General features: G+C 43.2%; 1 protein-coding gene across 1 annotated transcript in view; it reads right to left on the reverse strand.

Moving 5' to 3' along the window:
• Positions 1–17,119, reverse strand: part of GRIK4 (glutamate receptor, ionotropic, kainate 4) — a 496,433-nt gene that overhangs the window by 119,882 nt on the left and 359,432 nt on the right. The window contains exons 11-12 of the mRNA XM_006895612.1: positions 16,092–16,199; positions 8,656–8,859 (exon numbers count right to left, since the gene is read on the reverse strand). Of these exons, the coding sequence (XP_006895674.1) occupies positions 8,656–8,859; positions 16,092–16,199 (312 nt within the window). The remainder of the gene's footprint in view (positions 1–8,655; positions 8,860–16,091; positions 16,200–17,119) is intronic.

The following is a 17,119-nucleotide window of genomic DNA, read 5'->3' on the forward strand; positions in this document are numbered from 1 at the left end:
TGACCAAGGAGGATAGAAGGAGAATTGATGCCTTTGAGCTGTGGTGCTGGAGAAGAGTATTTAGAGTACAATGGACTGCCAGGAAAACAGATTCATCCTAGAAAGGGTTAAACCGGGTGGCTCCTTGGGGGCAAGGATTCTGAGGCTCTGTCTAACATACTTTGGACATGTTGTATGTAAGGAGGGACCGGTCCTTGGAGAGTGACATCATGCTTGGGAGGGTGGAGGGATAGCTCAGGAGGGGAAGGCCCTCTTTGAGGTGGACTGATTCAGTGACTGGGGCAATCGGGATGGGAATGTCAGAGACAGTGAGATTGGCACAGGACAGAGAGGAGTTTAGGGCTGTTGTACATAGGGTCGCTATGAGTCACAAGCGACTCGATGGCACATAACAACAAAATAATGCAAAGTATTCAATAACTATTTATTGAATTAACAGATTAATATATTGATTGATAGATTTAGTAATGCTGTCTAGTAATGTTTTTCAATTAAAGACAATCTGGGGTAAATGTTAAGATCTCTGCCTGATTGCCCATGTTGTCTGGCATACAGTGGGTGTCCTTGAATCGCAAGCTCCTCTCCACCCCCTGTCACTCCCTGTCACAGCTCATTAAGGTGCTGAAAAGGAAATGGTTGTGCACAGACTCTGTTATCCCTCAAGTTAGACTCCCAGTTACTAGGCAGCCCAAGACGCTGAGGAAAGGGCCTCAAGGTGACAGAGCATATCAGTAAGAAAAGAAGTATAAGGCCTGGTTCCTTAGCTTTCTCTGGTCTAACCACCCTTGGGTGCATCTCCACAGTAGGATCCAAATAAGAGGATGTTTCAGGAAAGCTCTGGAGTTGTAGAGAACAGCAGCAAATCTGTTCTGCTCTGTCACCCACAGGATGGGATTTAGTCACCTTTTTAAAATTGAAATTTTAATCAAAGTTTATAAAGAACTTGGATTTCCATTCATTCATTATTGCACATATCCTCCCTGATCACCCCCCCCACCCCCACCCCAGTTCATTTTTCTCTTTGATTCAGTCTTGAAGGCAGTGCAGAGACCCTGCAGGAGCTTTCACCATCCTCATCCATGTTATGACAGCTCTTCAGGGCTCACTAGACCTTTGATGGCCTCTGCCCATCTGCCATTCCTCCATTTGCACGCCTTTGTGAGGGACACCTCACATCTGAATCAGTTCCCTTGGACTCCAGTCATAATATTCTGCTCTGAAACAAATCTTATTGTTTGCTTTCTCTTTGTCTTTCCAAATGCTGTCAGAACCACCAGGCAAACTCCTAGGCACCGTTTCCTCTCACTTCTGAAGTGGTTTTCCCAGATCTCCATCTATAGGGAACTTCTCACAATGTCAAGGATTATCTCTTTAACATTCTAACTAATGAATGGGGAGATTTGATGGCCTAATGGCAAAAAGCTGTGCTGCAATCTTAAAGGCATTCTCCATGGAAAAAGGATGGATAATATCCTCCCATGTAATTTACTGCCTCAGAAAACCTGCTGGAGGGTCTGCTATGGGTCTATTTCAAATAGATGGTACACAACAACAAGAACCACAATAACAACTTATCATTGAGGATCAAGACCTTAACATTTTACCTAATATCCTCAGGTTTAAATAGACAGTTTCCACATTACAAATGAGTTACATCCAAAATTTATCTTGAAGTGAAATTTATATGTAAGTTGTTATAGTGGGATAATTCAACCGGTCAAATGTTTGTCTCAGTGAAATTTTCTATGCTTAAAAATCAGTAAAAACATCCAGAAAAACATCTTTCACTTAATAATGCAGTAAAGAACTCAACTTAAGTCATTGCTATTGAGTGGGAATTCATTCACAGTGGATTTTCCAAGCTTGGATTGCACAGGAGAAGACTGCTCATTTTTTCCCCTTGGAGTAGCTGGTCGATTTGAACTGCCTGCCTTTGGGTTGCCAGCATAACTCCTTACCCATTAGGCCCCCAGAGCTCCCTAAGAGAGTAATAATAATGATAATGTTTGATGAGAGTTTCAAAGTACTGTCCATTGTTAATACGAACCATCCTTAGAAGTTCTACAATATTTATTTTAAAACCCAAATCCACTGTTGTTTCTGGTTTATAACATTCTCCCATCAGGTTTCTGAGACTGTCAATCTTTATAGGAGGACACTTCCCTGATTTCTCCAGCAGGAGGCTGGTGGATTTGAACTGCTAAACTTGCAGTTAACAGCCCTTTAAGTAACACACAATGCTACCAGGGCTCTTTATAATAGGCTTTAAATGCAAATGCACTGTCAAGGAAGTCTACTTCAGTTCATGGCAGCCCTTCATCACGTTTCCAAGGTTGTAAATCTTTATGGGGAGATTGCCCATCTTTCTCCCTCAAATAGCTGGTGAATTTGAATGACCCATCAAGGTTCCTGACAACAGGCTTTGCAGGGGTAGACTGGTGAGGTTAATTCATAACTGTAAGTTGTATGCAATTCAAACAATGTATGTAACCAAAGAAGTACCTGCGCATATAAAGGGTTAAAACCATGTTGCTTCAGTAAGAGAAGGAAGCAAAGAAAGACAGAGCAAGAGGAAGGGAGATATGAGGAAGGTAAGGCAAAAGGAAGGGCTTGGATTTATGCTGTACCTTTCTTTTCTCTGTACCTTTCATCCAGGAAGAGCACTGTAGTGAAAAACACATGGGCTTTGGCGTTAAGACAGATCTGGGTTTAAACCCCAACTATGAGCCATACACGATACTAATTGCATGGCTCTGGAAAGTGATTTAAGCTCTCTAAGCTTTAGATTGCTCTTTTGTAAGATGGGGATAACAGCGAGCTAAAAGGCACGCTTGGAGAGGATTAGACATAATGTATGTAAAGCACCTTGTGCAGAAGCACACACTTTTCCCTTTGGAAAGCAGCAAGAGAAAGGAGTGAGTTCAAGGTCACATCTAGAAACAAGGTCTGTGCTCTCTGCATTGAGTGTCCATCGCTTCTTCTGACCACGCAAGCTCAGTTATGGGAATAGGGACAGGGGATTAGTAAGAATAGAAGTAATTTTTATAGGTGTGACTAGCGTATATCAAGAAAACAAGAGATTTTCCCCCTGGAAGCACATTCTTATAACCTTGCTTTAACCTAACAGATGACTGACATTCTATGATGCACACGTGCATTTTAATTAAGTTCCCACATTCAGCCTGAAAATCTACAACCTATCTAAGTCTACCTAAGCTCTGAGTCCGTAAAAGACATTAGTGACAGCAGGAAATAAAACAAGTAGTAAAAAAAAAAAATAACTGTATCTGTGGTTGACTCTGTTGACACTTGATCCCTTCCCCTTATTATTTATCCATGTCTCCCTTGACAGTATCTTTCATATTTCAATCAGATGATGTGAGTTTCCTGGGCTCTCCCAAAGTCTGCCCAAATTCTACCAAGGGGATGGTAATGACCAACAAAATAAGAACACAAGGCACTCAGGTTATCAAAAAATGGACCCCAATTCACTAACACATGATAATAGATCAAAGTTTCCATTACTTTTAACAGGTACCCATGTAGGAGAGCTACAGGGCTCCTGGTTGTCTTATTCACACCACCACAGAAAGGGACCCTATCCTCATTGTGATACACCATCAATACATCACTAATGCTTATTACGGTGCCCTCTTAATAAAGATTGTGGTGTGGATGGCCAAATCAATGAAAAAATGTGTCCATGTCAAATACTAGCAAGCTACATTTAAAAAGACTATACACCGTGATCAACTGGTATTTCTTTCAAGGGCATAAGAGTAATTTCTGAATAGAAGACAGAGATGACTGAAAGACTTCCATAGAATAAAGACAGCTATGAAGACACAGCCATCCACTTCAGCAGCTGGGCAGCCATTTCCCAATGCTTCCAGGAGGAAGCCTCCTGGCAAGGCCCCCTGTAAGGCCAAGCGTTTATCTAGATCAAAGGCGCAAAGATTAATGAAGAAGAGCGTCCAAGGGAAACTGAAGGGGGGAAAAAAACCCCACCCTACATGAAAGCCCTCCAGCTGCCCCAGAAAGGCAAAGATCCACAAAGAGCAGATGCATTACATTCACTACTAGAAGTGTAAGAGGAAGGTGAAGGTGAACCAGCCTTGTGAGGACCACGAGGAGATGAGAGCACATCTGCCAGCTCCGAGAACACCCAGTGAGCCATCAGAGTAGGGCCATGGTCCCAACCTCCAGGCCTTTGCCTGGTAAAGGGCCATTCACCTACACTGACCCTGGGATCCACCAGCAGGATGGCTTCAAATAAAACAACACATTGTGGAAAAACAAATAAATAAAACAATCACTGTAATATACCTAAATAATAGAATACAGGAGAGAAAAAAAAAACCAACCCTACCCTACATAATAATCTTCATTAATGCAGAAAAGGCATTTGACACAATTTTACAGCCTTGTAGGATTCTAAAAACTCAACATAGCAGGAAACTTCTTCAGCAATAAAGGGAATTTATGAAAACCCCATACAGTTAGGGTCACAGGTAATGGTGAAAGACTGAAAATTTCCCCTCAAGGTCAGAAATAAGAAAGAGACATTTACTTTCACCATTATAATTCAACAGTGTACTGGAAGTTCCAGACAAAGCAATTAGTCAAGAAAAAAAAATCTAAGTTGGAAAGATTGAACACTCTCTCTCCTCTTCACAAACAATACAATTCTACATACAAAGAAAAGCCCAAATAATTCACAGAGAAAAACTCTAGAACTAAAAAGTTCAGCAATGTTGTGGGGTATACCAACACACAAAAATCACTGTGTTTTTATACACTCACCATAAACACCCTGCAAAGATATGAAGAAACAAATTTCATTTTAAATAGCTTCCAAAACTAAAAAAGACCCAGGGATAGATTTAACCAAGGAAGTATCAAATTTGGATACTGTAAATTACAATCCTCTGTCTCTAAGTTGGAACCAATTCCTAACTGACCCTTCACTGGGTTTCCCAGGCTGCAAATTACACAGGAGGAGATTACAAAATACTGTGGAAAGAAATGAAAGATGACCTAAATATATGCAAACACATTCTAAGCTTATAGATTTTGCTCACTTCAGCAGCATATATACTAAAATCAGAATGATACAGAGAAGATTAGCTTGGCCCCTGTGCAAGGATAACACACACATTCCAAGCTTATAGATCGATAGACTTACTATGCTAAAATTTCAATAGTACCCAAAGGATTTAGAGGTTCAATGATGTTCCTAACAAAATCCCAACAGTCTATTTTGTCTTCAGTATTTTTTTTTCAAAATTCATATGGAACAAGGGACTCCAATAATACAAACAACCTGGAAAAAAAGGAGCAAAGTTTGAAAATTAACATTTCTTATTTAAAATTTAATATAAAGCTAGCATAAGGATAGACGGAGAGACCAAGGAATAGAATGAGAGTATCAAATTAAACCCTTCTATAGGCAACTAATTTTTGACAAGGTTTCCAACTCAAAATAGGGGAAGATCAGTCTTCTTTATAAGTAGTGCTGGGACAACTGGTTTTCCACACACAAAATAATGATGTTGGGCTTCTACCTCACACCGTATACAAAAATTAACTTGCACTAGACTAATGGCCTGATAAGAGCTGCTGCTGTTAGTTATGAAGCCTTGCCTGACCCCGGGCCGTCCTCACAATCACTGCTGTGTTTAGATCGTTGCAGCCATTGGGCCAACCCATCTTGTTGAAGGTCTTCACTGACTCTCCACTTTACCAAGCATGATATCTCTCTCGAGGGGCTGATTCTTCCGGATAAAATGCCTGGAATATGTGATATGAAGTTTTACTGTTCCTTCTTAAAAAGCATTCTTGCAGCACTTCTTCCCAGACAGCTTTGTTCCTTTGTCAGTTCCCAGTATATTCAATATTCTTCACTGACTTCACAATGCAAAAGCACCAATTCTTCTTCAGTCTTTTTTACTCATGGTCCAGATTTCACAAGCATATGTGATGACTGAAAATACCACGTCAAGTGCATGAGCCAAGACCGCGCAATGCTTTTAAGAAAACACTGGAGTAAATTTTCATGTCTTTTGAGTTGGCAACAGTTTTACATGTAAGATCAAAAGCACCAGCAATAATAGGGGGGAAAGAGATAAATCAGAAATTTACTGACATTTAAAACTTTTATGTATCAAAGTATACTATTAAGAGGGTGAAAATACAATCTACAATATAATAGAAAATATTTGTCAGTCATATATATCTCATAAGAGACTACATTAAAAATACGTAAAGAACTTTAACTCAGTAACCAAAATACAACCCAGTTTAAAAATGAGTGTTACAGTTAAAATTGTGTCAACATGGCTATGATCCTTAGTATAAGTCAGTTATTCTATGTGTTACAAGTTCTAACATCTATGATATCACTAAGGCAGGATTATAAACGGATCTCTAAAGATATGATTAACCTGATCTAATTAAAGGTAGATAGCTTTTGGGGTCTTGTCTGCATGATATTTTATGTTGGTGGTGGTTGTTGTTTACCTTTGGCTAGGAACTTACTCATAGCTGACCCTCCAGTGGATTTTCAGAGACAGTAAATCTCACAGGAGAAGACTGTCCATTCTTCTGCTCCCACAGAGCAGCTAGTGGATTCCAACCATGTGCCTTTGGGATTGCAGTGCAGCTTCTTACTACTAGGCCACCAGAGTCTCATTTAGATTCTGGCAAAAAGCTAGAGAGCTTTTTGTCAGATCTGTATGTGACTTTTTAAAAGAAAAGCTTTACTTTCTGTTGCTTTGCTTTTCAATTGTTCCATTCTTGTGGAATTTGGACAATGACTAAGGAGGAGTGAAGAAGAACTGATGCCTTTGAATTATGATATTAGGGAAGGTAATGGAGTATATTATTGATTGTCAAAAGAACAAACAAATCTGTCTTTGGAGAAGTGCAGCCAGCGTGCTCTTTAGCGGCAACGACGGTGAAACTTCATCTCATGTACAATGGCTATGTCGCCAAGGGGGACCAGTCCCTGGAACAGGAAATTATGTTTTAAAAGGTGGAAAGTCCTAGAAGGAGAAGACACTCAAGGTGACAGACTAAAGCAGTGACTTCAACAATTAACTTAGAAGCACGGCTGAGCCTGTGAGGATAATGCAGGAGCAGGTGAGGCTTCCGCACGCTGTCCACAGGGTCACTACAAGTCAGAGCTGACTCACCCTGACAACACGTCTGGCTCACAGTCTCCTTGCAGGACCCTGTGGTTTGCCAGATTTGCCAACTTGGGACTCACCTATATCCAAAGCCAGTCATGTGTGACCCTACTTCCCAACAGTGATCCTGGACATGTCAGCTTCTTAAGCCACTTAGCCTGAGACCCTGCCTGACTGCTGAAATCTTAGACTCTACTTCCCAAGATGTCTCTCTTTTTAGATCTGACCTACAGACATGGGACTCTTCTCCACAAGCAGGTGAGCCATCTTCATGAAATAAATCTATCTCAGCCTCATGTATTGCCTCTCTAGAGAACCCAGCCTAAGATAATAAGTTGTTGCTGTGTACCATTGAGTCCGAACTGACCTAAAGCTGACCCTCCAGCAGGTTTTTATAGAAAGTAAATCACACAGGAGGAGATTATCCATCCTTCTCCTGCAGAGCAGATGGTGGGTTAGAACTGCATGTCTTTGGGACTGCAGTGCAGTTTCTTACCATTAGGCCACCAGAGCTCCCTAAGATAATGAGTAAAGTATGTAAAATTCATTTCTTGGAAGAACATAAACAAATGGCCAAGGGGCTCCTTAAAAAGATGCTCAATATTAATAATTACCAGGGAAACACAAATCAAAACCACAATGAGATTCCACTTCACACTTGCTAAGACAGTTATTTTTCAAAAGCGGAAAGTAACAAGAATTGCTGAGGATATGGAAAACTCAAAACCCTTCTGGATTATTGGTAAGAATGTAAAACAGTACAGCTTCTGTGGAAAACCATTTGGTGGTTTCTCAAAACAAGTAAAACAGAATATCCAAATGAGCCAGCACTTTCACTTCTAGGTATACAGCCAAGAGAACTGAAAGCAAGGACTTAAACAGACATGTGTATATCAATGTTCATAGAAGCACTATTCACAGTTGCCAGAAAATAGCAAAAATTCAAGCATCCATCAACAACAGATACATGGAGAAATAAAATGTGGTCTGTATATTTACTCAAATATTAAGTTGTTATAAAAAGTTAAGTTCTAATATATGCTATTACCATAATATGGACAAACTTTGAAAACATTGTATTACAGGAAATAAGTCAGTTATAAACGAACAAATGATTCCACTTACATGAAGTATCTACAACCAGTAACTTTATAAAGATAGAATTATTATTTTTCAGTAAGTACTGAAGTTCTATTTGAATCATGAAGCATTTTGGAAATAGTGTTGATGACAGCATAACATTGTGAATATATTAATTTCGCTAAATTGCACCATTGTTGTTCTTGTGGTGGTTAAAATGGAAAATTGTACATTATATACATTTTACCACAATATATTTTTCAGAGTATGAATGGTTGATTGACTGCCTGAATAAACAGGAGGGTAGAAGAGCATAAGACACGCATGCATGGTATGCGCTTCTCTTTCCCTACCCACCCCACCACCAAGTTCAAAGCCCCTTCCTTACCCTAGCGATCAACTCCCCGACCATTCCTGTCCAGGTCCCGTTGGCCTCGGGCACGCCATACACACCATCCCCGACCAGGCGGATCTTGTAGTTGAATCGGAGGATCTCTGCCAACTCCTTGAGCATGTCCACACAGAAGCCCTCGTAGCGGTCGTTGCCTTCCATCTCTTGGTGGTTCCCCTTCAGCATTAAATATGGGTTTTCCTGCAGCAAAACTGGGCAGCTGTCATTCTCATCTTAGCCTTGGCCTCTCAGTCACGTGTGGTAAAGGAGGGGCAGGAGGAGAGGAAGTTGGTGAGAAGACAGCAGGAGGGCAGTGGATTTTGTAATGGGCTGCTCTGGAAGTGACAACTAGCTCCTTTTCCTTTAACTTACTTTCCAAGGCTCTCCTTCACCAAAGTGCTTCTCTTATCAGGGGCACATAATGGCTCCCACTGAGCAGAAAGCCAATTCAAGTTCCTTCTACTTCATTTAAAGTTATTATCTGACATTATGTCCCCTCCATCTCTCTATTACTTTTCTTCCTTTTGCTTGTTCAGGGATCTATTATCTAATATTTATTGTATCAGAGATACAAGGAAGCTTGTGAAACAACCGACTGGATAATGAAGATTAGAGGGGCAAATGCTATCTCCCCTGGATAACATTGGGAAGAAGGCTGTTTCTCTTCTAGATGTCCAGAGAAGGTTCCATGGGGAAGGTAGAGCCACACTGGCTTTGATATATAGAAGCAGGATGAATGAAGAAAAGGGTATATCCAAAGGCATGAGTTAGGGTAAGAGGAATAGGGTTTGTTAGTGGATCCACAGTTTCTTTGGGACCTGGGTTATGTGGATGGGAGGAAGGATACAATTAGAAAAATGAAGTGTAGTCACCATAGGCTTGGATGGCAGGATGATGAAACTGTATTATACAATATTTAGTGAAACACTGAGGGTTTTAAAGACTGACAGCTTTGAGTAAAGGATATTAATTAGCCAGAGATGAAGAGTCAAAAGCTATAGACAGGTTGTCTTTGGTATGAGATACTGACATCTGAGCTATATACTGGCGCCAGTTGGTCTGGAGAAACAGAAAGCAGACAAGAGACCTAGAGAAGGAGAGGACTGATGACTCGCTGGATGCATTATAGAGGAGAAGGGTGTTCAGGCCCTTGGAGTCTGAGTAAATGACAAACGATATTGTCACCCCTGCCATGGTGGTTGGGGAGAAAGGGGATTTGGGACTTGCTGAATGTGAAGTGTGGTAGGTTATTCAGGAGGAAACGTCCAACTGGATATTTAAAATGTAGAGAGAGGATGCGATAGGGTGCAGAGATTGGGAAGTGACTATAAAGAGGCGAGAGCTGAAGCTACAAAATATGTTAGATTCTGTAATAAATCAAGGGGGAAGAATTGAAAAAGAATATGTAAGAGTAGGACCTTGGGGAGAATCTGATCTCAGAGATTGGAGAAATGAAGAGTAGTCAAAGAAGACGAAGATTAATTACACGGAAAGGCTAAAACTCAGAATAATGCAGTCATGAAAATCAGGAGGAAGATTCAAGAAGGAGAATACAGACATTCCCACACAGATCTCAGGACTGTGTTAGGGCACCTGGATCCGACGCCACTGGTGACCTTTCCGGAGGCAGATTCTGTGGAGGTGGTAGGACTCTGCAGAGATTAAGGAGGGAACAAGCAATGCTGACCTGAGAGTGGATCAGCTACTGAGTAAGTGAAGAGATCTGAGGAGGGCAGTATGGCAGGAAGCAGCCTGCCTCTCAGCTTCCTACCGACAAACAGCAGCACTGGGGACACACTCACTTGTCCATTGAGTTCTATGATTCTCTAAATTGGAAGGTACCAGAGTGGAAGTGGATGCCCCGATGGCTTAATGGTAAGGAACTGTGCTGTCAACACAAAAGGTACATGGTTCAAATCCACCAGCTGCTCTGTGGGAGAAAGATGAATAATCTCCTTCTGTACGATTTAATGCTTCTGAAAACCTGCGAGAGGATCAGCTATGGGTTGACTCCACTTCAACAACAAAAGTGTAAGAAAGATGGTACTCATAAGTTTCAGGGTAGAAGAGATCAGAGTATATTTCTAGGTAGAAAGGAAGGAATCCTCAAAAGAGAGTAGACTGGAAAACTAGGGAAAAGAAGGGCTGGTTGGTAAAACCAGGTCCCAGGAACCAAGGAAAGGTGTGAGAATCAAGGTGAGTGTGGGGCGGGGAAGAGGGAAGGTGGAGAGAGTGAGTGTGGATACAGAGTGGCAGCAAGGAGGCCAGGAGCTGGGGAAGCCTTGCTAGCCTCTAGAGCTCTGCTGAAAGTGGGGCAAACAGGATTGGAATTTGACAGAACTGCTACAGGGATATGATATGCAGACGGCAAGAACGGAGAACAGGGATTGCCAAGCCCTGCAAGAATCAGGAGGCTGAATGCAAATCAGCACTGGGGTCAGAGAAAGCCCTAGGCAAGGACACTTGGGGTTAGGGACAGACAGGAGATGTCACAGATGATTCTAGCAGCTAAGAGACACAACACCTGAAATGCTGATTTCCTGAGTTCATACTGGAAGAGGTTCTTCCAGTTGGGAGGACATGGAAGTTCTGAAGACCATATGTCATGAGGGCCTTATAACATGGGAGAGCACAGAAGGAAGCATGAAAAGGATGTTCATCAGGTTGAAGTTCATGTGGTTTTTATTTATGATCAAGTTCATTGCCCTATCAGTGTGATGAACTCAATCTTCCTACCTTCCACACAAGTCATCCTCAGCTCAAAGACTTCTCTCTTCCTATCTCCTTCTGAACCTAACTCATTATCTCTGTCTTGGAGTCCATTTCCTCCTCCTACTTAAAAACACTTCTCAAGACGCCCACTCACTCTCAGGGTCTCTTGTATTTATCCTTCCAGTGTTCTTCTGGGATTGACTCTTCCAGTTCTGTATTCCCTACCTGCTCCCAGCATTAAGCATATGCCAACTGTGTGACTGAAAACATAATAATAGCTCTGTGGATGGGGCTTGGCCCATCTCAACCTTGGCAAGAGATCAAGGTATCTTTTATTGTAACAAACAGTGTGACAAAATCCTCCTTCCCAAATACTTTCTACATTCCATTTAATGTAAAATCCACTAACATATTCAAACTAAATAACAAACAGATACGATTTGGAGATGGTGCAGCTACATTGCTCTCTATGGGCATGGATGCTGAAGCTTTAGCTCATACACTTTTTGCATGTTATTGGGAAGGACAACAGAAGAAGAATCATCAGTGCCTTTGAGTTGGCTGTGCATGGAGTTCTGTCCTAATCAATCCCTGTCCATTATACCATGGACCGCCAAGGAAACAAACAGGTTTATCCTGGAGAGGGTGAAAACAAGTTTCTCCTTGGAGGCTAGGATTTTGAAGCTCTGTCTCACATATTTTGGGCATGTGGCCAGGAGAGACCAGTCCGTGGAGAAGAACTTCATTCTTGGAAGAGTGAAGGGACAGCGCAGGAGAGGAAGACCCTGGATGTGATGGACTGACCTAGTAATTGGGGTTATGGGGGTAGGTGTGTTGACTGGCCCAGGGGAAGCTTCAAAGCTATTGCACATAGGGTCACTATGAGTAGCGGCGACTTGATGACACATAACAACAACATTCCTTGGGAAGGAGCATCATGCTTGGAAAGCTGGAGGGACAATGAGAGGAAGACCCTCAATGAGATGAACTGATTCAGTGTCAGACCCAGTGGGCTCAAGTGGGGCAGAGTTCAGATCTGTTGTTTATATGGTTGTTGTGAGGCATGCTCGACTCACTGGCTCATAACAACAACAAGCCTTCATGCAGGAAGGAGACATACTGGTGTCAGAAAGGTTGAGGCTCTTTGGTACTTTGGAAAATGTGGTGGCCAAGTGCTAGTCCAGAGTCCCAATCTTACAGGACCCTTCAGTATAGACCCTGCAGTATAGACCATCTGAGGCTTAACACAGAAGAGCTGTTCAAAGAGAATTTGCTGTTGTTGGTTGAGCCATTGGATCAGCTCCTCTCATGGTAAAGTCATGCACAAAGCAACAACATGCTGGCTGATGGATTACGGCCCATCATGGATTATGGTCAGGATTGCCATTGGCTGATTTTTTGAAGCAGTTCACCAGCGTTTCTTCCTGATGTCTGGAAGCTCTGCTGAGAGTGGTTCAGCAGCAAAGGGACACATGATCCTCCAGATTGAAGCTCAGCCTAGGGGACACTGAGGTGCCTGTCGTTGAAGCCGGTAACTGAAAGTGGATCTCCGGCATGGACGGCAAGAATTCTACCACTGACCTGCACCTATGACTGAGTCTGTGTATTTGCTGGTGGTAACAAGTGCACACTGACAGGGGAAGGTTATAACACGGACATTTGCAGAGTGTGGAGTGGTCAATCACATGGAATTATCATCTGCCAGGGATAACTCACAAATGAGGGAGCATTCACCAGTTTCATGAACTCCTGAGGGCCCAGAATCCAGGAACAAGAATTACTGGTCTACTGAGATTAAGACTGTAATCAAAACCATGAAAGAGACACAAGGCTTAGTAAGAAGGAACAGCATGAGCAAAGGCAAGGAGAGAAGAAAAGGCAGAGCTTTGTGAGGCGATCCTGAGAAACACACCATTAAAACATCAGTCACATGGAGAGGAAGCAATGAAAGTGGACAGGGCTTGATTAGGACAGAATTCCATGCACAGTCAAAGGTGACAGTGATGGGGAGCCACTCAAGGATTTCAGTATGAGAATGCCAGGATTCAATCTCTTTTCAGAATAATTACTCTCACAGGAGTGGGAGAGACAGAGTGAAGAGGTGAGAAGGACACCTCGGAGGTCAGGTCAAAGGAGTAGCGTGGACCTGAATTAGGGCGCAGAGAGTCAAGTACAGACAGGGCCAAGGGCAGAGGGCGGAGTGCAGGTTCAGGAGGTACTTCTCAGGCAGAAAAAGGGCCCATCGAGCACATTGCTTTAGGTGCCTGGTTGGCTAAGCTGTCCACAGCTCTCCAGCTGGAATGGATACAGGCATAACCACTCTCTAATCGTTCTGATATTTTCTTGTTGGTTTAGATATGCTAAAGTGTGAGCCGAGATGACAAGCAACTGAAACACTGGACACCTGAACCACTCCCTCCTTCCCTATCTTTAACATTTCCTCTGCACAGAATACTTCTCAACTGGCTGGCTCTCTCCTCACCTCCACTGAAGTTTTTTTTTACTGTTAGTGAGCTGACACTGACCACTCTTTTTGGGGATCTAATTCAGCATCACCAAACTCCTTCCCAAGCTCTACTTTTCATCGCTTTTCACCTTGTTGTCAGCTGCCATTGGGAAGGCCATCAGTTCATGGCAACCTTGATGAACAAGGGAGCTCTGGAGGCCTGGGGATTAAGGAGCTGTGCTGCCATCCTGGAAGTACGAGGTTCAAATAGACCAGCTGCTCCACAGGAGAAAGATGCTGGGCAATCTCCTCCCATGTGATTTACTGCCTCTGAAAACCCACTGGAGGGCCAGTTATGAGTCAGTTCCAACTCCATAATACATATCAGCAGCCATCACCAAATGCCCAAGAGGATTAGTTCAGTGTAGATCAGCCCTGGAGGGTTTTCACTGGTTGATCATCAGACCTTTTGTCCTAGTTTGTCTGAGTCTGAAAGTACCACTGAAACATGTTAGCACCACAGGAAGCAGCCTCCACAGACAGGTGGTGGCCATGCTACCTAGCCTACCACCATCACAGTGACAGATAGAGATTGATAGAGAGAGAGATAGACGAGACAGGAGAGAGAGGTAGAGAGAGAGCGAGAGGGAGAGAGAGAGAGAGACTGAACTCGAGCATGCCAGATATAGAGACATAATTGTCACAGGATCCCTGCTGGAATGTAAATTCCTTATCTGCAGGGATTTTTGACTTCTTATTCATTGACATATGTCTTGTGTACGCAGAATGGTGCCAAACACAAGAGCAGGTGGCCAATAAATAAATATTCACTGAATGAAGGAAAATATTCAGTGACCCCATTTCCTACCAAATGAAGAGAAAATTCAACAGCTTAGCACTCAAGCTCCTAAGTGATATGGATCCAACCCACACTGCTGGCCATCTGCCTCTCCCCTGCCCTACCAAGGTAGTTCTCCAGCCCTGCCTGGACTTTTCAACAGTCCTTACACATTTGACAATCTTCTCTTTCTCTCACCACCACTCTCCAACTCTCTCTGCAGTTTGAATTCCATCTTCAAAGACATCCTTTGCTCTCTTAATCTTTGCTGGACTTTCTGTTGGCACAGAACTCTGCAGCAATAGCTGTGTCTCTCCTGCGGTTTTTATCACACTTGGCTTATAGCCGACTAATAATTCCTATTCTCAAATTCTGTGGCCCCAGAGTTATGAAGGTAGTGATGGAGGTCCCTGAGCTTTCTCTATTATCTCCAAAAGCCTAAAATAAACAGACACACCTGCAGACCTGGCACATTCACCAGTGATAAGGCTGGGCAGACTAATACGTCAAGTCTCTGTGCTCTGGGATAGAATTTATCAACGTGGCAACACTGGTTATCTCCTGCTGATAAGATGCTCTGCCAGTCGAGGAAATACGCTTTTGATTAGTAAGAAAGAAAAAAAAGAAGAAGAAGTGGGGGAGAAAGAAACTAATTATGGTTTAATATATGCAGTTAGCTTAATTGACAAATCTTTTAAAATATGAAGTTCTCAGGAAGGGAGGAGACTAACACCATGGCTATACATGCAGCTGGCTTATCCTGTTTGGTAAATCATAACCTCTATGAACATACTGACTGAGTCTCACTTGTCTTCTCTTGGACTGAGCACTGAGCCTGGCATGGAGTGGGGATCAGTAAATTCTGGATAGAGCTGAATCAAATGGAAAAAGGCAGATGGTTTTGCCCTCTGATATAGATTAACTGAGTTGTCTGCTTTTACCATCTGGGAAGTAAAGGATCAGGCCATGTGAAGCCACAGACGTCCAAGTATGGCCTAGGCTGGTGGTGGGAAGGGGCAGGATCTGTTTCGTATGTGGTAAGCACCAAACAAGGTGGGCACAGCTGGGAAGCAGCCGGGGACATGCGGAACACTGGATCCAGCCCCCAGATGGGTTTTGCCCACTTTTGTCATCAAGACCCCCTTCCCCTGCCTGTGCACAGCTGCCTGCCTGTCAGGGTGCTCCTGGAAGAGGCATCCACACATTGTAGTGTCTCTTCACCCCTTTCCTCTTCCCCAGCTGCTGGAGAACTCATCAAATATCATTTCCATATGAAACAGCAACTTGAGTTTAATTACACTGCCATAAATTGGCCTCGGTGCTGTGATTAGAGCTCCCATTTTCTGTTCACTGGGAAGGGAAGCCTCTGAGTGCTGGGAGCTGGGGCAGGCACTCTGGGGAGGTGCAGCTGGGAGGCCCGGGGTACACCCCACTTACCAGGATGGTGGTGACGACCAAGGTGGTGTTGAAGAGACTGTCGGAGATGTTGGAGGCATAGAGTCGACTGTCCATGCTGAGGCCTTCTGCCACATGCCACTGGCCGATCTGAGAAGACCAACAGGAGAGGACGAGGAGAAATGGGGGAAGGAGGAGGCTGTGGAGGCTGGGCTACTGAGGTCCCAAAGGGATCTAGGTCGGGCAAGGCAGGCACAGCTCAGGCCGCTGGGCTTGGAGGAAGCTGAGAGGCCAGTCCTTGGACTTTAGCGGGGCGACACTGAAACTACAGAAGAATGGAGGAACGTGGAGCAGAGTGACTGGACTGGACAAGGAAGACACTGTTATACAGGGTTGGACTGGCTAAAAGAAGGGCTGAGTGCAAGGAAAGGGAGAGGTGAGAGAAGAAAGTGGAAAACAAAACCAGGAATAGGATGTGATCAGAGAATTTCTCTACACGGACGGAAGGCTACTGAACATCTGGAAGCACATTATCATGAGGCAGGACAAGCTAGCAGTGCTCCTGTTTTCAGTGCTCTTTTGCTGCAGCACCTCAATGTTTCTGCTGGACTAGCCGAGAAGAGTATACTAGAGAGAGCTGGCTTGTATTAGGTTCCCTGATGAATGTGCGCTGAATAACTCAATGAATGGATGAACTCAAAGAGGGAAGGTTGAGGTTCTACCTCTGGATGATTCCTTCACTAGCAGGGAGAACTCAGGAAAGCTATTTCAACCTCTCTGAGTCTTGGTTTCTCCATGAGGAAACGGAGACAGTAACATTTGCCCTGCATTCCTTACAGAGCTGCTCTGAGATCATGCGTGTGCCACTTTGTTGGTATATTATTATAAAGCCAGACCGGGAGCTTGGGTCCCAAAAGTGAAACCTCAGAAAAGCTACCCAATCTGTTTCCTCATATGTGAAACAGGAATAACATTTCTTTCATTGAGTCATTGTGAGAATATATTTAAGTTGCCCTTTAATAAACACTCTTTTCCTGTTAGCGTTTGTCTTGAAGACCAGTGTTGTTGTT

This window comes from Elephantulus edwardii, unplaced genomic scaffold, assembly GCF_000299155.1.
Source record: "Elephantulus edwardii isolate Elephantulus edwardi_28Jun2011 unplaced genomic scaffold, EleEdw1.0 scaffold00171, whole genome shotgun sequence".
Taxonomy (NCBI): Eukaryota; Metazoa; Chordata; class Mammalia; order Macroscelidea; family Macroscelididae; genus Elephantulus; species Elephantulus edwardii.